Source organism: Typopeltis vanoorti, chromosome 8 (genome assembly GCF_054136105.1).
Source record: "Typopeltis vanoorti isolate ZY-2024b chromosome 8, IOZ_Tvanoo_1.0, whole genome shotgun sequence".
Classification (NCBI taxonomy): Eukaryota; Metazoa; Arthropoda; class Arachnida; order Uropygi; family Thelyphonidae; genus Typopeltis; species Typopeltis vanoorti.
In genome coordinates this window covers 71,866,118-71,886,596 of record NC_143556.1, presented here as the reverse complement: position 1 = coordinate 71,886,596, position 20,479 = coordinate 71,866,118, and the positions used below count along the sequence as shown (strand labels likewise).

Below are 20,479 nucleotides of genomic sequence, written 5' to 3'. Positions count from 1 at the left end.
GTTGTGCCATTGTATAAAGCACTGGTCAGACCACACTTGGACTATTGTGCTCAGATTTGGTCACCTGATTTTTAGTGTGATGTTGAAACATTGGAGAGGGTCCAGAGATGAGTGATTAAGATGATATCAGGACTTTCTACTGCTGGCTATGAAGAATGGTTGAAAAAAAATGTGGATTGCAGAGTCTAGTGGATAGGAGGAAAAGAGGTGATATGATAGAGATATTTAAGTTTGTGACAGGATTTTATTGGATTAATCCAGATGGATTATAAAAAGAGTAGAAGGGAAGAGTGAGGGAAAAACAGAGGCCATCCTTGGAAGTTGTAAGAATGGGCAAGGAATAGATTTTTTACATGGAGAATTGTCAATGAATGGAATGCATTACCAGAATGTGTTGTTAATGTAAGGAGTTTAAGATTCAGTTACAAGTTTTAGTAACTGAATAAGTAATAAAATTAATAATGGAAAAACTCACGTAAAAAGATTATTTAATAGTATAATTTTCACCTGTGTGCCACAGGCATCGTCAGTACATTTTAAGCTCAAATTAAACAATAACTGACAATTCCAAAAAGTGTCACCTAAGTAGCTAGTGTAAGATAACTAAAAAGGTCAATAAATTTCCTAACAAAAAAAAAAAAAAAATCATGGATAACTCAGACATACTTTTACTTCAATATCAATTTCAGATAAATCATAAGCACTCAATCTCTCTAATTCTATCTTAACAAGCATAGGTATCAGTTCCACATGGCACTCGAATAAAGGTGAAACAGAGGCTAATGACTCAACACTATTAAGGTTATCTCAGTCATGCACTAACTTCAATGTCAATTTCAGATAAAATGTACGCACTCAATTTCTCCAATTCTATCTTAACAAACACAGGTATCAAATCCACATAACACTCAAACAAAAGTAATACAAAGCTTAATGACACAATTCTACTAAGGTTATGCACTTTACAGACGTTCAGATCATGCTCTAATTTCTACATTCATGTCTTGGAATTTAGTCTGTCTTTCTAAACTAGGTTTCTAGAGTCCTTACATTAAATCACAATATTCTAGACTTAAACATTCCATTAAAAGATACAATCACTCTTTCTGCACACTTTCATTGAACAAAGAAAAGGTTTCTACATTACCACCCAGTTGGGAACTGCTGGAAAATCATACACATCTCAATACAGCTTCACCTTCAGATTTGTTCCTGGTTCCGTTCGGCCTGCTGTTTCTTTCTCATCAGATTCGGGCTAGATGAATCTCAGACACTGAAGACACGTGCTTGCCGTTCACTGGTCGCCAGGTATAAGCAAAGCTCGGCTGTCTATACTGCATACCGGACCTCAGCTCCGCTGGACAAACTTTCTATCGGCAGATTCTCGATGACTGCTCGGCATTCTTTCCTCACTTGTGGCTCGACGTTTCGCCCAAGAAACAGGTACGAACGTCGGGGCACGGAGAGTATGACTCCCACAAGGGCAGACGATTAACCAGCAAGGGACTCTGGCAGAGGATCCGACGAATGAGAGAAAAAGTCTCGGTCCAGTGCTGCGTTGCCTTTTTAAATTATGCGCCCCTACACTTCAGTACTACGTCATATCCTTTTCCTTCCTTGTTACTTCAAAGTACAACTCCCATCACTAGTGCCACATTCTCCCCTATTAATCTCTTTGGTGGTGGGGGTTTAGTCGTGTGCATTCCCTTCACAGTCAACACGTACTCTGGTGCATGTGCATTGCCCCTGGCAATCGATCTTTGATCCGTTAGACCTTCACTCAGTAGTGCACAAACACTCATGCTATTTTTAGCAAAGCTTAGGCAGTGGATTTAATCACAACAAAATACATTATAATATTAAGGGATAAATAACAGAATTCTAAAATTACTAATTTGTCTGGCACCTTTACATTTAATTTTTACCTGCTTGACATATCAGTATGTGCAAAGTTTTAAAATGCATGTTAAACTCTGAAGGAATTATAAGTATTCCGACTTTTGTGAAGGACTCTTGTCTTTTTCCAGCGAACTCTATGTCTAGTGATGACTGCATGTTTTGCAAGTCCAGACTTTTCAGGTTCAAGGTATTGAATATAAGACTGATGTTCTTCTAGCCGAATAGAGGCAGATCTTCCTGTTTGTCCGAAATAAGATAATCCACAAGAGCAAGGAATCTGGTAGACACCTGGATAATTAAGATGTGGAAGCTTGTACTTAGGAGAAGTGAGAAAGGTGAAGATTTTTCTGAACGGTCGAAAGGCAACAAAAATATTCAGTGGTTTTAAAAATTTTGCTATACGTTCACTAATGCCTTGTACATAAGGGATAGGAATGCACGTTATTTCTTCTGTATTTGAAGAGGAAGACATATTAAAACTACTCAAAGCTCTTTTGATGAAGGAATTCTTATATCCATTAGATAGAAAGGAAGAAGTAATATATTGCAGTTCTTTCTGTAATAGATCGTCTGAAGAACTGCAATATGAAAGGAGTTGGCCCGATGAACCAGTGTTTTAATAGTTCCTGCCTCTTTGACTGGGATGGTGATGAGATTCAGTATGGATATAATGGCCTGTATGAGTCTTCTTTCTATAGACTGAGAACTGTAGGTTACCATCTGGTTGGCGAAGAATTAAAAGATCTAAAAAGGCTAACTGCTTATTTGATTCTACTTCTAGGGTAAACTGGATCCTTGGATGAAGTGCATTTAACTTAGTGAGAAACTGTTGAAGTTCATCAGAAGAGCCATTCCATATAGCAAAAATGTCATCGACATACTGAACCAATGAGTAGGTCTGGGAGAAATGTTGAGAAAGATACGTTGTTCAAAATGTTCCATAAAGAAGTTGGAGATAGAAGAAAGAGGATTGCCCATTGCTGTTCCTTCAATTTGTTGATACAACTTATTTTTAAAGGAAAAATAACCAGAATGTATTACAAAATTAAATATTTTACAATGTCTGAAGGAAATTCCTGTTGCAGTAATTCAATGCTTTCAGATAAAGGATTATTTATCCTTTATCTGAAACACACAGGCAAAAATTATACTATTAAATAATCTTTTTATGTGAGTTTTTCCGTCATTAATTTTGTATTTAAGATTCAGTTATCAGTTGAGTGAACCTCCCATGATGAGCATGCTGGCTTCATGGAGGGTGCAATAATAAGAAAAAAAATAAAAACTTGTTCTATTTGTGACACTAATATACTGTTGAAATTTAGAAATATAAGATGGTGGTACTTGTACCATATATTTGGTTCAGAGTCTTGAAATCAGTAGTATCCATGAAACTACTGATGATCACTGTTGATGGAGGCTGGCTGCCTACAAATTTCCAAAATTTAGTTTAAAGCTAAAAGAGTTCTGCCTACCTTCACTAAAGAACTGTTTCAATTATAGCACCTAAAACATGTCATTACATTAAGTGCAAACTCAGATTGGTGAGACTTGAATAAACTGATTCCTCAAATGGCGTAACTCAAGCATTATTCTCATGTCTGTTCAAAGCAAGACTAAATTCAATTACTCAAAAATTTTGCACATATTATTCAAGTGTTGCAGGACAAGCTTTCAACCTGCTAAATGCCAAACTTGTGGTTCTCTTAGAAGCAAGGCCGTATTCATGGGTGTGTGAACTGTGTGGTGGCACAGGGCCCCTGCAAAGTGCAAAAAATTGTAAAAAGAAAATCAATTAATTTTTTAAAATTATTATATAAATTAATATTGTAATTATTATATAAAAAATATTATTATGTAGAAAAATATATGTATATAATTTTACAACCAACTATTGTTGTTATAGTAAGTGAAATAAGATCATAGCACTAAAGCGGTAGTATTTGAAACTACTCTAAGATATATAACAATATCGTACAACATAGTGTTAAATAGGAAAAGTTTAAAACAGGTATTTTTAATAATTTTAAGGAGTTTTTTTGATTTTAGTTTATAATTTTATGAGCAAGTAAGTGTATACACATACTGTCATGGCAATTTTTTTATGTGAAATTACTTGCAAAACATCTTTAAAAATATATTTTGTAAACTGGCGTTAGGTTCTCCAACATCAGAATTTTTCTTCAATAGCAGTTTTCAATCTGTATTAGATTTATTTATTTTCTAATGTTATCTAATTTAGATATTTTTTTTATCAGGTAAGTAATTTTGTTTTAATTTATTAACTTATTTTATAATTAATAAACAAAATAAACAAAATATCGATAAACAATATAATTGACATAATAAAAGAGGACCTGAAAACCAAATCACAACAAGCGACACCAAACTGGACAAAATTGTTCGGACTCTCCTGGGACAGACAGAAGTGAAAAGAGTTCATTCGGCCTCATCATCATCCACATAGATGATGGAAGAGAGAAGAAGAAGAATTAAATCTACCGTATTTAATTCTAGAGTATGACTAGTCGAGAGAGAGATTATTATGGAAGAAAATACCCAAGTGGACATGAAAAACGAAAGCGAAAACAAGAAAAAGAAGCAGTTGAGGAACATCAAAGAAATTCACTGTTTAAATTTACGATGTTGAACTCATATATTTGTTCAGATATATCAGTTGATAACGGGAGTTCTGAAACTACAAACAGTTCTTCGGCTTCAATATTAATTAATAATAAGAGTTCTGAAATACTCAAAGGAAGTGGAGAACATGGCACGTTTGGTCAAGCAATGAGTATTGAAGATCCTTAAACTGAGACACCAGAGGAAGGTGAACTATTTACTATTGATGATCCAGCAACATGGCCCAAAATTTTGAACAATGCAACACTAACACAGATTTTACAATGTGGTCCACCGTCTCCTCTGACTAAAAATGATTTTCCAAAAGATGACAACAAGAGGTGTTTTTCCACAGCTCACTATGTTAGGACAATTGCAAATGGAGAGAAGCAAAACAGAAGATAGCGCGTATATTCAAACTCTTCCAACTCTATTTTTTGTTTTTGTTGCAAATTATTTTCTTCTGATGATAATTTTTTATCTAATGATGGCTTTTCTGACTGGCGACATGTAAGTGAAAGATTAAAGTCGCACAAACGAAATTCAGTGCACATGAAATGCATGTATTGATGGACACAAATGGAATGTAATTTAAAAATTCACAATACAATTGATCAGACAAATCAAAATGTCATAAAATTTAAAGCAGAACGGTTAAGAAATTTTTTAAGGCGAATAGTAGCAGCAATTCTTTATTTATCTGAACATAATTTAGCTTTAAGAGGTAATTTTGATACTTTGTACACAGCCCATAATGGTAATATTTTTGGAATCATAGAATTAATTGCAGAATTTGATCCACTTTTAAAAGATCATTTAATGCGATGTTCGGGAAAAAAATTATAGGTAAGAAACAAAATTCGTATCTATCACCCATTATGCAAAATGGATTAATTGTTGATATGGAACCAAAATTCAGCAAAATATTGTAAATATGATAAGACAGACAAAGTGCTATTTAATAATTCTCGATTGTACTCCTGATGTTAGTCATCAGGAGCAAAGTTCAGTAATTTTCAGATTTTTACATATATTTGAAGCAGATATTGAAATTCGTGAACACTTTCGTGAACTACTGGTAAAGGTATATTTGAAAATATAAAATCACTTTTGAATAAATTAAATCTTAAATTGTCAGACTGTAGAGGGCAAGAGTATGTAAGGGAGTCCGTGCTTATGTTTTAAATGAAAAAAAAAAGACATTTTATACTCCTTGTGCCTGTCATAATTTAAATTTGATTTTAGGGGATGTTGCAAAATTATCAATTATAGCAATACATTTTTTTAATGTTATACAAAAAATATATATATTATTTTCTGCCCAACTTCACGTTGGGACATATTAAAGAAATTTGTTAAACAATTAACTCCAAAGCCGTTATGTGATAATACAAGATGGGAATGTAGAATAGAATTAGTTAGAGCTGTATGTTTTCAAATTCCAGAATTTTTAAATGCACTAAAAGAATTATATAAAATTGCATCAGATAATACTATCAAAGTAGAAGTGGTTTCAATATATGAACAAATAGATTCATTTGAGTTTATACTACGCCTTGTAATTTGGTATGAGCTTTTGTCAAAAGTTAATTTAGTAAGTAAAGTATTACAAAATGCAAAAATTCCCATAGATGTAGCAATATTAAAGTGTTAGTGCAGTACTTTGAAGAGCAGAGAATATCAGGATTTGATAGCTGTTTTGAGATTGCTAAAGAACTGTCAAATCTATTAGAAATAAAAATTAGATTTAAAGAAAGTCGAGTACGTCGAAGAAAAGTATTTTTTGATTATGAAATGCCTGATGAATCACACATAGGTGATAAAGATAATTTTAGGATAAATTTCTTTTTTGTAATTTTAGATACTGCTCTACAATCTGTCAAAAAAGATTTTAATTGTATGAAATTCACCAAATATCATTTGGATTTCTTTGTGATATGCTGCAAACAGCTGTATCAAAAATTAAATACAGATATTGATGAATCTGAAATTTACAATTAATTAATTATTTTTAGAAATATTGTTCCAGAAGATGCACCCATTAATATTTTAAAATTCATAATTGCAAATAATCTGTCGGATATTTATCCAAATATTACTACGACGTTTAAAATATTATTGACCAATCCAGTTAGGGTTGCATCAGCAGAAAGGTCATTTTCCAAATTAAAATTAATGGAAACCTATTTGCGATCTTCTATGTCTCAAGAACATTTGTCATCCCTGGCAATAATATCTATAGAGCATGAAATTGCAAAAATTTGAATTTTGATAGCGTTATAAATGATTTTATTGATAAGCACATTAGGTTAAATAAAATTTAATATATTAAGATTTCTTTTAAATCTTATAAGTTGTTATACATATATTTCATTCTTTATAGTAAAAATTGATATTTTTTCATATTTTTATATTATTATTTATATTATTAAATAAATCATTGTTCTGGCGTATTTATATGATAATGTGTACTTATATAATAAAATAATATATCATGTACATAAAACATTTAATTTTTAACTAATTTTTTCCCATTACTTAAATTGATGCTAAAGAGCATACTTGTTTATTTATGTGCATAAATATTTTTCATATTTGATTTAATTAATTAATTAACAAGATATTCTTCCATTTAAAATTTCCATAAATGTTACTAACTTTCAGGGGCCCCGCTTTTCAATTTCGCACAGGGCCTCGCAAAATGTAGAAATGGTCCTGCTTAGAAGTCTCTCTCTGTCTTCCACACACAAAGAATTCAAGAAAATAAAAAGACCTCTCACCCCAATAAATTTTAAACCTCTACACAATTACACAAAACAAGCCATATTTGATTTGATGACTAAATACAATCATTTCACAGATCATGTTTAATCTCTCATCCATTCAACCCAAGAAACATGCTTCAGCTACAACTTTGCGGTGATTGCAAATACTATGCTGAACAGATCATGTTAAAAATAGACTATGGCATTGTTTGCTTCTCTCCTATACCCACTAGTAATATTTAGCTGGGCATAAATAATATCTTAAAACATGTAAAAACTTCAAAAAAAGAATCTCCATCTAGAATTCACTGCACTTAGAAAACTGTCAGAACAGAAATATCATTATCACCAGTGCAGATAAGGATAACATTACTATTATTGTCAATCTAATTTAAAAGTAACTAATCAGAACTAATTAAGGCTCTTTCTCTGGCTATATCTCCTTTAGTTTTATAAAGAACTTTGGTTGTTTTTATTGGCAGAGCAAAATCTACACACAGTGAAGATATTATGAGCCTCTGTTTTTTTTTTTTTGTGAAATGCTTTGAAGAAAAGTGCCTTGGACACTGCTCTTCATGCATCATATGGCTACACAGTTTTGATATGTCCTTCATTTGGCCATATGGTATGGATATGTTAGAAACATTTTTAATACAACTTAACAGCTAACACCATAGGATCTATTTTCTTGTAGAAAAAAAGAAAATTATCTTTCTTGACCCCCCCCCCCCATCCAATGGATCTTTATTCTTTCTGTTTGCAGTAACTTAACTGTACTAGTTAGTACATCCATCATAGTTTGCATCACCATCTCTTTCTTAATTAGAATCATTTGTGATGCTTTGATGACTTTCTACTACAACAGAATGATCAGACTTCCTTTTCCAAGATGCATTTGTGTGTAGAATATAATGTTTCCAAGTGATTTCAGGCCTCTAGTAAACAGGGTAGTGGTACTCTTATGCTAGGAAAAACTTATCTACCACCTGAAGGCATTCACTAACATCTATATTCATCAACGGGATTCAGGCACATGATTTGGTGTGGGGTATGGGCAAATGGAGAGGGGGGTATGATAACCATTTGGCCAACCAAATGGATATCAGGTCAGCAGATATCACATTCAAACCTCTGCCTTACCAAAATTTAGTTATACTTATTTGCTTGCCAAAGGACCATCTCGCCACTAAGATCATCATGGGCAGTACAGGATCCCCTGCTCTGGCAGACAGAACAAACTGGAAGAACTGCCATTATTCATTTAGATGGATGAATGAACATAAAAAATACATCTAGCTACATGACAACTACCAGAGGGAGGGAAGATTGTAGACCATGCTAATGACTATACAATCATTGTATTCTATGGGGAGAAGACATCTTTTATATAGATGCAGATTTAAATCTGAGAGACTTATTGGGATCTAGTGCAGCTTTGCCCCAGCTTAAAATAAATGTCTGCAGCAAAAGAAACATCTAAGCAAAACGTTATAATTAGACTGTCAGTCAGGATATCCTGGCTTTGTCCATAGAGGCACTGATTGTTGGATTATGCAGTATATATATATAGTTTGCCTTCCTTCTCTGTCTGTGTGCACATAAGCTTTTGAAGATGCCTTGATTATCAAGTTTTTTGGCTTAATAATTAAATTAAATTTAGTTAATTATTGTTTTTAGTTGTTTCTAGATATGTGTGATGAAACTTTATGATACTTCAAGTTTACTCATGAAAAACATTTGATGCTTGTTGGCATTATATACAGTTAGATTATACACTGACTTTTCTTCTACCTAAGGACAAAAAAGTATTAAACCCAGTTTTTTTCTTTTCATTAAACAAAAACAAGATTTAAATTATATTATTATATATAATTGCATAGAAAGTTTGCAGATTGTTCTTCCAAAGTGATTGAGTTTTATTGTTATTGTTAGTGAAAAGTGAATCTACTGACATGCAGAGCAAAACAGTGTACAGAAGAAATAGAAGGGAAATTCCATTGTTGAGAGATGGAGATTCAAATTGGAAGGAGGAAAAAGGAGAAGCTGAAGAGAAAAAAAATTTAGATGATGATGAAAGTTGTGAGTCATCAAATTTAGATGATGATAAAAATATAAGTGCTGATTCATCATCACAGAATGATGAAGTAAGTATATCAAATTGTAACTATATAGTTCATTATTTTTTCTTATTTTGAATTAATGTAAACATTCATTACAGCATGAAAAAAAAAACAATTTAATGATCAATTAATGACAACAGCTTCCTGTTTGTAGTGTAAATAACTCTGACATTTGACTACTTTTTCTGCATGTACCCCATTTTGAATATTATGACTAATGGCAGATTTTTTTTATTGCATGTTGGTCGATTGGTAGAGCCTCTGCTACTAATGGCTCGCAAAAATTTAAGCAAGTTTGAGTGCGGTTAGTAGTTGGAAGGAGACCGGTCATTCGATGCTGTTGGCACACTCTCCCTTGATGAGTCTTTGGACTCCCTGGAGGTGTAACATAATAATAATAATAAATCCCTTTAAATTGGAGGACTAGCTTGGCAAATGTTAGTTCAGTTATCAAGAATATAATTTAGCAGATGCATGGCTCATCAGATTTTCATAGTGATTTACAAAGTCAACATTTTAGTCATATTGAGTATTTTATTTTAAAAAGAGTAATAGCTAAATTTAAATAACTAAATCAGGAGTCGCCAAAGTTATTTGCCGTCGATCCCTTGAAGAGTTTCCTGACTTTTTTATCAACCCCCTCTATTTTACTATTATGTAATTATAATAGGACAAACAAAAAAAGATGCTTATGTGAGTTTTTAGATTGTTTATTTTATAGTTAGTGTTTATTGTATGTATAATATAGTATATATTATTATATTACTATTACTATCACTAGTAATATCACTGGTATTAATAGTGATATTAATAAACTACTGGTATTAATATCACTGGTATTACTAACAGTGCTGCTCAACTCTTCAACATAGAGAAGTTTAGTTCACGAATGAATAACTATTGAATTATAATATGTATGTTGATGAATTTTAGAACATTAACGCTCGCTTGTATGTCGATGCGCAAAAATGAGACTGGGATCGAATACTTGTATCAGTAAATAAGAACCACGCATGTGTTGCAATCTCGCTCCCACTGCGCCAGCTGGCAGGAACCACCAACATCCATTTATTGGTAAATACGTCATTTTGATCTACTTGATTGGCCTCAGTAACTATTTTCATGACCTTACTCCATCTTACAGGTCCTATTCATGGACTTCTAAGATGGAGGTACTGATCCCACGATTCACTCTTAATTGCGTTGTCATTACCTCCATGTCTTTTGTCATGGAGGTAATCCAAGTTAGCCGAATTAAATATTACCCATACAATGATGTCTTATATTTTTCTGTCGACCCCCAATCGACCCCTAACAATGTTATATCGACCCCTTTGGCGACCACTACTCTAAATAAACTAATTAAACAAGACGTGAGAAGAGATATACAAAGCATGTGGGGGTATCATTCAGGTGAATACAGTAATCTACCATTTATCCTGATCACACTGGAAATTGATTATATGCTCATAGATTTGAAGGACCTTCAAGTTGAAGTAATGCTGTGTGCATGCAGGAAAATAGCATTTGTTTGACCAATTACTATTTCAATTCATAATCACAGAAGCTTTTTAGTTAGTTTCTTCAGTATAAAAAAGAGCAGTAAATAATCATAATAACATTATTGGCATGATAGTTTGGTGAGATATGGGTCAGGAACATCCTTCATTAAATGCTTCAGTCAGTTGCTGTATAGAGTAATTTCTGTTTGTTTGCACAAGCCTTGTTGTGCAGACAAACTCATAGCCCACAGTTATGTTTCTCAGACATGCAATGTCTGAGAAACATAACTGTAGGTTTAACTAAGATGAAAAGCCAAACGGCTATTTTTTTCTGGCGAGGTTGATAAGTTATGGGGATAAAAATCCCTCATTGTTTTTCAGCCAGTAAGTGAAACTAAGATCGAAAACTACGATCTGTAATGTTTCATGCCAACGAACTGTTGGCGTATCCAAGTGAAAGTGACCACTTGGTAGTGCCACACCACGGCAACTCATTGCAAAGGTGGAGCAAGATCCCTCACTGTTCTTGATATTTTCTCATAATGTAAAACACACAGCTCTTAGGAGATGTAGTACTGTTTTACATTATGAGGAGAGGTCACTACCCAGACCGGTTTCAACCTTTTTTGAGGTCTCATCAGTGAGTAGCTAGACCTGGAATATCAGAGTTTAAGTGAAAAGAACTTACAAATACTTTTGCTATACGATTGCCAGAAAGGTGTGTCACTATATTATATTATTATAACCTAGTATAACTAAGATGAAAAGCCAAATGGCTATTTTTTTCTGGCGAGGTTGATAAGTTACGGGGATAAACGAGGTTGATAAGTTACGCTTGGATACGCTGACAGTTCATCGGCATGAAACGTTACAGATCGTAGTTTTCGATCTTAGTTTCACTTACTGGCTGAAAAACAATGAGGGATTTTTATCCCCGTAACTTATAACTGTAGGTTATTTTTCCACTGATTAAAAACCTGGAATATCTCACCATTTCAGAAATCAGCCAACTCTTCTGTTAAAAGTGTGGCTCAAGCCAGACATGCACCCCTAATAAGCCTCTTATCAAACTTGGAAAGATCCTTTGTTTTTCCCATTGTGATCAGCACTTCTGACAATTACTGACCAGCAGCATTCTTAAATAGTTGTGTGATGACACACATGACCAAGTATTTTTCATATAAGCTGAGTCCGTCACATTTATATACATCTGTACATAAAGGTTTCTACTTCAGTGGTCAGTATGTGTGTGTTGTTATACAGTCCTATTCTTCTAATTCCTCAGAAGCTAGTGAATTGGTTTGAAATTTTCATGGTGGAAAGAGAGCCACTATCTATTATGTAATTTCTTTCTGCATTAATGTGAAGTAAATTAGGTAACAAAAATAATTTGTTAGGTAAAATTAAAAAAAAAATTTTTTTCTTTCTGCATCAATGTGAAGAAAGAAGCAAGCAATACGCAATTAAGAAAAGCAGCAGCTTCTAGTAGAAAGAGACTGAGCATATCATGTAAATTTTAAAGGAAGATATGTTAGAAAATTCGAACAATATTTTGATAATTGGCAGGGAGAGAGTTAATCACAAAAACTGCAAACAAAAACTAAAAATTTATATGATATGTTCAGTCTATTTCTACTAGAAACTGGTGCTTTTTTTATTTGTGTATTGCTTGCTTCTTTCAAACATTGAAACACTGAAATCATTTTTGTTAGCTAATCTCCTTCACATTGATGCAGAAAGGAATTATATAATAGATACTGGCTCTCTTTCCACCATGAAAATTTTGTTAAACCCATTCACTAGCTTCTGAGGAATTAGGAAGAAAATGACTGTATAACAACATACACACATACTGACCACTGAAGTAGAAACCTTTAGATCTTTATGCCACAGTACTGTTTCAAGCTGCCTCCAAATTGTATCATAATCACCTGTCCAGTACTTCCACATATACTTTTTCTTAACTAATTTTCACGTTTTGCTACCTCTCATTCCCCTTAGGCCCCCAACCACCTTTACATCCTGAATTGACTACCTCATTCAGTATTGCTGCCTGAGAGATTAGATTACATTTTTTTTGTTGATTCACACACTCATTCACATCATGGGTGCTAAACACATATTTACATCTGCCCTAATTTCTTTAGTTTTCCTGATTTTGTGCTTTTACATGCTCAGTGAACAAAGCACTCTCTAGAAATGTCACTCTGAATCCATTTAAAGCAATCCATCAGCATTGTACAAACTTTTCCATCCATCAAAACTCAGGCCATAGGTCCCAAAACTCTAAATCATTCCTTTTGCAAAACCTGCATATTGATTCATTAGCTGTCATCGCCTTCCTTAGTTTGCCTGTATCATAGTGTGACAGCAGACTTCCAAACTTCACTCTCTCACCCTTCTTTTTCACTTCCAATAACTCTTTCGCATCCTCACTCATACAATACTTCTCACCTCTCAGGTCATTGGTTCTAGCCAAAGCAATCAATTCTTTCACCCTTTCCTTTCTGCATTCTAACAGCATTAATCATCATAATCAAATTCCTGCCATGTTACCCTCAAGTGGTGTACAGGATATGATAGTACCACATGAAAAATTTACATCATTACTAACTTCCTATCTACAATTTCCCTCCAAATTAGTCTGTTACCTGTCAAGACTCCATTATCAGTTCTTATATTTCTATCTTCTAAGGCACTTTTTACTGTATCAATCAACCTATATCTTGGTCTTCTTCTGGGTCTTTTTCCTGCCAACCTGTCAGAGAACACTTGTTTTGCTAATCTATCCATCTATCCATTCTGTTTAAGTGACCATGCCATCTGAGATTAGCTCTGCTAACACTTTCCCGGATGCTGACAATGTCAAGTTCTTTCCTAATATCCTCATTTTTAATATGATATTGCCATTGATGCCATCTGTTCATTTCCCTAATCTTTCTCAGGACTCTCATATCTGTGGTCTCTAGTCTTTGGTCAAGTGTTTTACTTCTGATCCAGCTCTTAGATCCATAAGTTAAAATTGGTTTGAACACTGTCTTGTATACAGCTAATTTAGTGTTTTGACTAATTTCTCTCTTATTCCATATAAATTTAGTCAGTTGACTCCCTACCAGCTTTGTTGATTCTGTTGCCTATTCCATATATAATTTACCATCGTCACTAAAAATCGTACCTAAGTAGTTGAAATGTTTCACTTGTTCTGTAGGTTCTCCATTCAAATTGTAGTTGATATTTTCAATGCTTCTGCCTATTTTCATTATCTTTGTCCTGTTATTGTTGACCTTCATATCCAAATCTGTTACAAGAATTATTCAATTTAGTCAGGGAATCTTGCAGACTTGTAGCAGATTTATTTAGAAGTACAACATCATCTGCATGTAAAGAGCTAACATTAACATCTCCAATTTTGATATCAGGTTTAATTACACTTTCCTTCATAATGTGATCCATATAGATAATAAATAACAGAGAGGATAATGTACATCTTTGTCTTGCACCAGATTTATGTTGGAGTCTTGACAAGTAACAGACTGATTTGGAGGAATATTGTAGATTGGAAGTTAGTAATGATGTAATTTTTTTCATGTAGTACTATCATATCCTGTACATCCCTTGAGGGTACATGTCAGGAATTTGATGATGTATTGTTTGATATAATGCTCCATTGACAACTAGCACTTTGAACAGCTTCTCTCTCTTGGCACACTGTCATACGCCTTTTCCAGATCTACAAAACTTAAATACAGATCTTTGTTATATCCCCATGATTTCTCAACTATTTTTTTCGTAACGTGAAAATTTGATCCTGACAGCCTCTATTTGGCCTGAATCCAGCTTTTCTTCCACAATCCTTCCCAACCGTTTCTCAAGTATGTTTGTGTAAATCTTACCAGGAACACTCAGTAGAGAAATACCTCTGTAATTCTAACATTCGGTTTTATTTCTCTTTTTATATATGGGTACTATGAGAGCTCTACTCCAATCATATGGAATTCATCCCTCTGTCCAGGCCCTTTGAACTATGCAGTGCAACACTGTAAGACTTTTATACCTCCATACTTAAACATTTCTGGTTGAATATCATCTACTCCAGCTGCCTTTCCACAGTTCAGACTTTTGATGGCTTTTTCCACTTCAAGTATGGATATATATTCCTGATTGTATGCCTGGTCAGTGCTTTCTATCACTGTGCTGTCATCACTGCTAGTTTCATTTAGCAATGATGAAAAATATATCCTTTAAGCATTCTTCAAGGATATCTTTTTCTCCAGTTTTCATATCACCTTAATCATCTCAAATTCCTTTTAAGGCACTCTTTCCTCCATTTCTGAGCTTCTTCAACAACCTCCAGAATATCTTGCCACCTTCTTGATATTATTTTCTATGTTCTTACCAAAGTCTTCCCATGACTTTCGTTTAGCTAGTTTTATACAGTGTTTAGCTTTCTTACATTTGTCTCTGTATTGTCTAAGAGCACAAGCTGACTTATTTGCCAGGAACTTTTGATATGCTTCTTTTCCTTCACTGCCTCTTTAACTTCCTGTGTCCACTATGGAGTTCTGATTTTTCTATCCTGGCTGATTTTTCTAACCTCACCACATGCCTCTCTGGCTGAATCAATCATTGTTTTCAGCATTAATAATATTATTAATTTTCACACCATGGAAATAAGATTTTGTGAAGTATGGCAATTATCATAGAATTGCCATAAAAAATTATCTGGGTACACACTTTCTTTTATTCTTACAATTTTCTTTTTGGCTTCAGAGCTATTGCTTTTTTTCTGTTCTCATTTCGGCAAATCTCTAGCTGTTTCTGCAGACTTTCAATCTTGTGCTTTGTTCTGTGAAGGGCTACACTACATGCAAGTGCACTATTCTTTATTCAGGTCTTCTACGTTCTCCTGAGCTTCTGCCACTACACTTTCAGTTTTATCACCAATATTTGCATTTTCTGGTCTTCTATTAGTGCTCTCTATGTTACTATCAGGTAATGTTTTCTCTCTCTGCATTCACTTTCAAAACATTTATTACACACTTACCCACCAGTTTCATTCTCCTTCCACAAAGCTTTCAGCTTTCCAATGAATACATTTCACAAATTTTACTGCACAAAATCACATATCTTGGCCACTATTGTTCTGCTACAATTAGGTGCCATACTAACAATATATAGTTTAAGTAAATATATATGTTTTACTTACGTCTAAATAACTCAGTTAATTTCACACGCTTATAAAACCATTATATACAATAACATTGGGCAGCACACAATTTGCATCTGAAATAAAAATAATGATTCTTTACTAATTTCGATTCAACATGAAAATGTCAAAATCTGTCGATTGGCTCAGTCAGCTTACTTACATATGTATCATTTGGCAACGTTGTATTTCAATCTCCTAATCGCAACATATTGCATAAGCCAATCATACACAACACCCCAGGAGCTATTGCATCATTAGCTGATGTAATGCAGTTGAGTCATGACATCGCTGTTGTAAGATGATGCAGTCATTTGTATAAAGTGAAGTCTCATAGGTGAGCAGGTGTATGTGCAACTTCCTGGGCTATGCATCTATTTATTCCTGTATCATGATTGCTACATAAGTGATCCCTGCAGTGTAAATCCAGCAGTAGTCTTTTGTTACATTTATAAGGCAGAAAAAGGCCATTACTCCGTTAATGAAAAAGGCATATTAGCTTTATTTTGGATGAAAGATTGGGGACAAAAGCCTGGACCTCACATGTATGCTGTGGTATGTGTGCTAGAAATCATCTGAAGGCGCTGAATGGTGGTTAAGTGTCGATGCCGTTTGCTGTTCCATTGGCCTGGAGGGAGCCAAGCAATCATGCAAATGAATGCTACTTCTGCATGGTACCACCTGTTTCAGGAGGCATCATGAGGAAAAAGAAGTGGACAATAGCGTACCTGAATATACCATTTGCTCTCTGATCAGTTCTGCATGGTGAAAAACTTCCTGTTCTCAAACCTCCGAATTTTTCATAAATTCAGACAATGATGAGGATGGAGGCAAACTGATGATGGGTTCTCCTGAGCCTTTGGTGCCCAATGATGATCCATATATTGGCCATGGTGCATCATCGGTGCTATGTTAGTCACAGTGTATCATCTGTGCCAAGCAACAGGCAAAGTGACGTTGGACGTAGAAGCAGATGTTTACCGGTATATGTGATAAGTATGTATTAGTCTATTATATAAGAAACTGTTACATACATTTTCACACAAGAAGAACTAAACGATCTTGTTTGCAATCTGGAGCTGTCAAAGGCCAAAGCAGAGTTACTGGGATCAAGACTTTTTACAATGGAAACTTCTCAAGGAAAACATTTAAGTGACTTCATTTCGCACTCATCATGAGCTGTTTGCACCTTACTTCCAAAAGATGACTTTGTGTTCTGGTACAATGTGGACCACCTAATGAATGCCCTTCGAATCAAACATTACCCACACGAATGGTGACTATTCATAAACTCATCAAAATTGAGTCTCAAGGCAGTGTTGCAGCATAATAGAAACCAGCTTCCATCTCTTCCGGTCAGACGTGCTATCTGCATGAAAGAAACTTACGACCACATAAACAGCTGTTGGACTGTCTTCAATACAATAAAAAAGAGTTTGCACCTGAAGTATCTTCAGGTGCAAACTTTGTTTGCTTACACTTGGATAAAGAATTAATCTAAATTTATTATAGTCTAACCAAGTTGGAAAAAACTTCCAATGTCTTCAATACAGCAAATATGGCTGGCATCTCTGTAATGACTTGAAGGGTATCTGTGTTGATGGGTCTGTAGCTGTATTATACAAAGTACTGCTGTTTTTTGTGTGAATGGGGCAGCCAAGCAAGGACTTTTCACTATATGTTAGAGGAGAGAGAGACTGGCCTGCGAGGAAAATCTCTGAAAGTCAGAAGAATGTGCAACTCCCAGCACTGGCAGAAATGCACAAATTTCTGCTACTATCCTTACACATTAAACTCAGTCTGGTAAAAAAAAAAAAACTTTGTAAACGACTTGGACCTGACTGAATCAGCTTTTAAGTACCTGGCTGACAAATTTCCTCAACTCAGCAAAGCAAAAATTAAAGAGGAAGTTTTTGTAGGTCCTCAGATCCGAGAGCTCTTCGTTGACGAGGTGTTCAACAACCTGCTACACAGCAAATTTACAGTAATTCAAGCCAATGTCTTCAAACCATATTCTCCTGGGTCTCCCTCTCTGTCTTTTTCCATCCAGTTTCCCTTATAATATTAAATTCTGAATACCTTCTTGTCTAGTTAGATGTCCAAAATATTTAAGTTTTCCTTTCCATACTTTAATGATTTTCATTAATGTTCTTTTAATTTTTGCTTTCTTTAAAACATATTTGTTTTTCAGTTTCTCTGTTCATGATATTTTCAACATTCTTCTGATGATTCAAATTTCACTGTTGTAGAGAAGGCTTAACCAGATATAGCACTTTATTAATCTTTTTCTTGTGTCTGTGTTAATGTCTCTGGATGTTAGAACAGTTTTCATATCAATAAAGGCTTTTCTTGCTATCTCTATTCTTCTTTTTATTTCTTTAAGGGAATTTCCTCCATCTGTAAACATTTTTGGCTGCAATATGTCCTTAAAAATATATTTGCTCCATTCCCACTTGGCTTTCTTCACCGACAATTGCAGCATGGTTAGTGATGAGCATGGCGAATGTTTCCATCAGGAAATTGCAACGATGGAGAAATGATATTAGGGGAAGTGGTCCACTCTATATTGGCTGACTACTGTTGGATGCTTGCTAGAGATGATCCTGAGCAGTTATACAAGCAACAGGCAAAGCGATGTTGGATGTAGAAGCAGACATTTACCAGTATATGTGATAAGTATGTATTAGTCTATTATATAAGAAACTGTTACAGATCTCTCACAAACTGTAGCCAATATTTCATTGTCATTCGTGTTCAGCACCTTGAAATCTATAAGAAAAGTTAACTAGGGGGGAGCACGAGTTTTGGAAAATTTTGTTGCCCAGTGTAATTTAACTCACTATTATCACTAAAAATTTGAAAAAATTACTTATCTTTCCGCTGCATTCCAAATCAGTGACGTTCACTAAATACCCTTGAAACTAAAGTTCCAAATCTATGCGACATCAGCTAACTCATTTTCAGTTGAAAAGCCTTAAGTTCTTCGCTTCCAAGACTGGATTTGGACCCATGTCTTTCTGACCAAAGGGCATCATATGGATCCTATGGATAGGTGAATCACTACTGCTTCCAGAGCAGTATTAAGCTGGAATATGTTGGTGCGGGGATATAATTGCCTGCTAGGATAGCTATTCCACGATTAACAGCTTAATTCCTTAAGCTGGATACCTCACTAGGTTTTAAATATGTTTCCTGCAGATACAAACAGAATGGCTGCAGCAGAACTTACTATCATCGATATTTGGCAAAACCCACAACAGTTCCACTGTAAAAATTATCCTATTCTTTTGGCTTTGGAGACTTGTCAAATTTCTAAGAGGTTGGGGGCTTACCATTATCTGTTTATATTTATCAATTGATTTTAAAAAGCATGGATAACTAGTCCCCATCTCTTCCTGTGGAAAAATGTTCAGTATGTCATCTTGTGTGTTAGGATCATAAAATGATATCACTAAAAGATCATTTTATCTTTTAGTGATATCATTACCATAATTTTTCTGACAAGTGTGTGTTCTCATCAAATGGGACCATTTTTGGAGTTGTTTCAGGAATGAGGCCATAGGTTGTGGGGCTGATCACTCCACAGAGAAGCACTTACAGGCAAAAAGTTCAGGTATGGTGGAATAGACATAGGCAGTGGTGTGTTAGGACCAGCTCACGTGAGCCAGTTGTTAATATTTTTAAGTCGAGCGAGCGTGGTTATTAAAATTCTTTATGAAAGGATAGATGATGAATGATAGTATATACTTTTTCTTGTAAATATTTTGAAATTGTATAATAAACACTTTACAAACGGGAATTTGGAAACGATTTTATTTATTAAACAATGTCTGTATTCATTAAAACACTAACACATTATCAAACTCCCTCACTAGGTATTTGAATAAACAATAATGACTTATTTTTTGGCGAATTTCCAAGAATTTGCAACATTAAGTTCTTGGAAATGCAACATTGTTGCACTATCGATAAATATAAGAATTCGTCGCCGGCTATAGTCTCGTTATTTGATCGACTACTCGCAGTGTATAATTGTGCCAGTCATGAACGAATGGTAATATTAGTGTTACATTTTTTTTTATTTTGTTCAGGATTTCATTTGATAATAGGTAAATTGTAGGTAATATAGTCAAATTTTCTTTATATGTGTTTATTTCGTTTTTTTTTTTTTTTTTTTTTTTGTTTATAATTAAAATAATTTTAATCAGGGTTAGAGTTTGGTGGTCGAAAAAGCGGATAGCCGTTACTTGAAAAAATGAAATAGAAATAAGCAACAATAAATATTCTTCTGTTTTTTAATAAATGTGTGTAAGAACAACATAATGCCTTTCTATTAGAAAAATGTTAAGAAATTTTTTTTTCCAA

The 20,479-nt window shown here is 34.2% G+C and overlaps 1 protein-coding gene across 1 annotated transcript in view; it reads left to right on the top strand.

The window, feature by feature from the left end:
* Window positions 1-20,479, top strand: part of TORIP (Torsin interacting protein) — a 56,262-nt gene that overhangs the window by 16,223 nt on the left and 19,560 nt on the right. Inside the window, exon 2 of the mRNA XM_090396966.1 lies at window positions 9,219-9,430. Within this exon, the coding sequence (XP_090253092.1) occupies window positions 9,239-9,430 (192 nt within the window). The 5' untranslated portion in view covers window positions 9,219-9,238. The remainder of the gene's footprint in view (window positions 1-9,218; window positions 9,431-20,479) is intronic.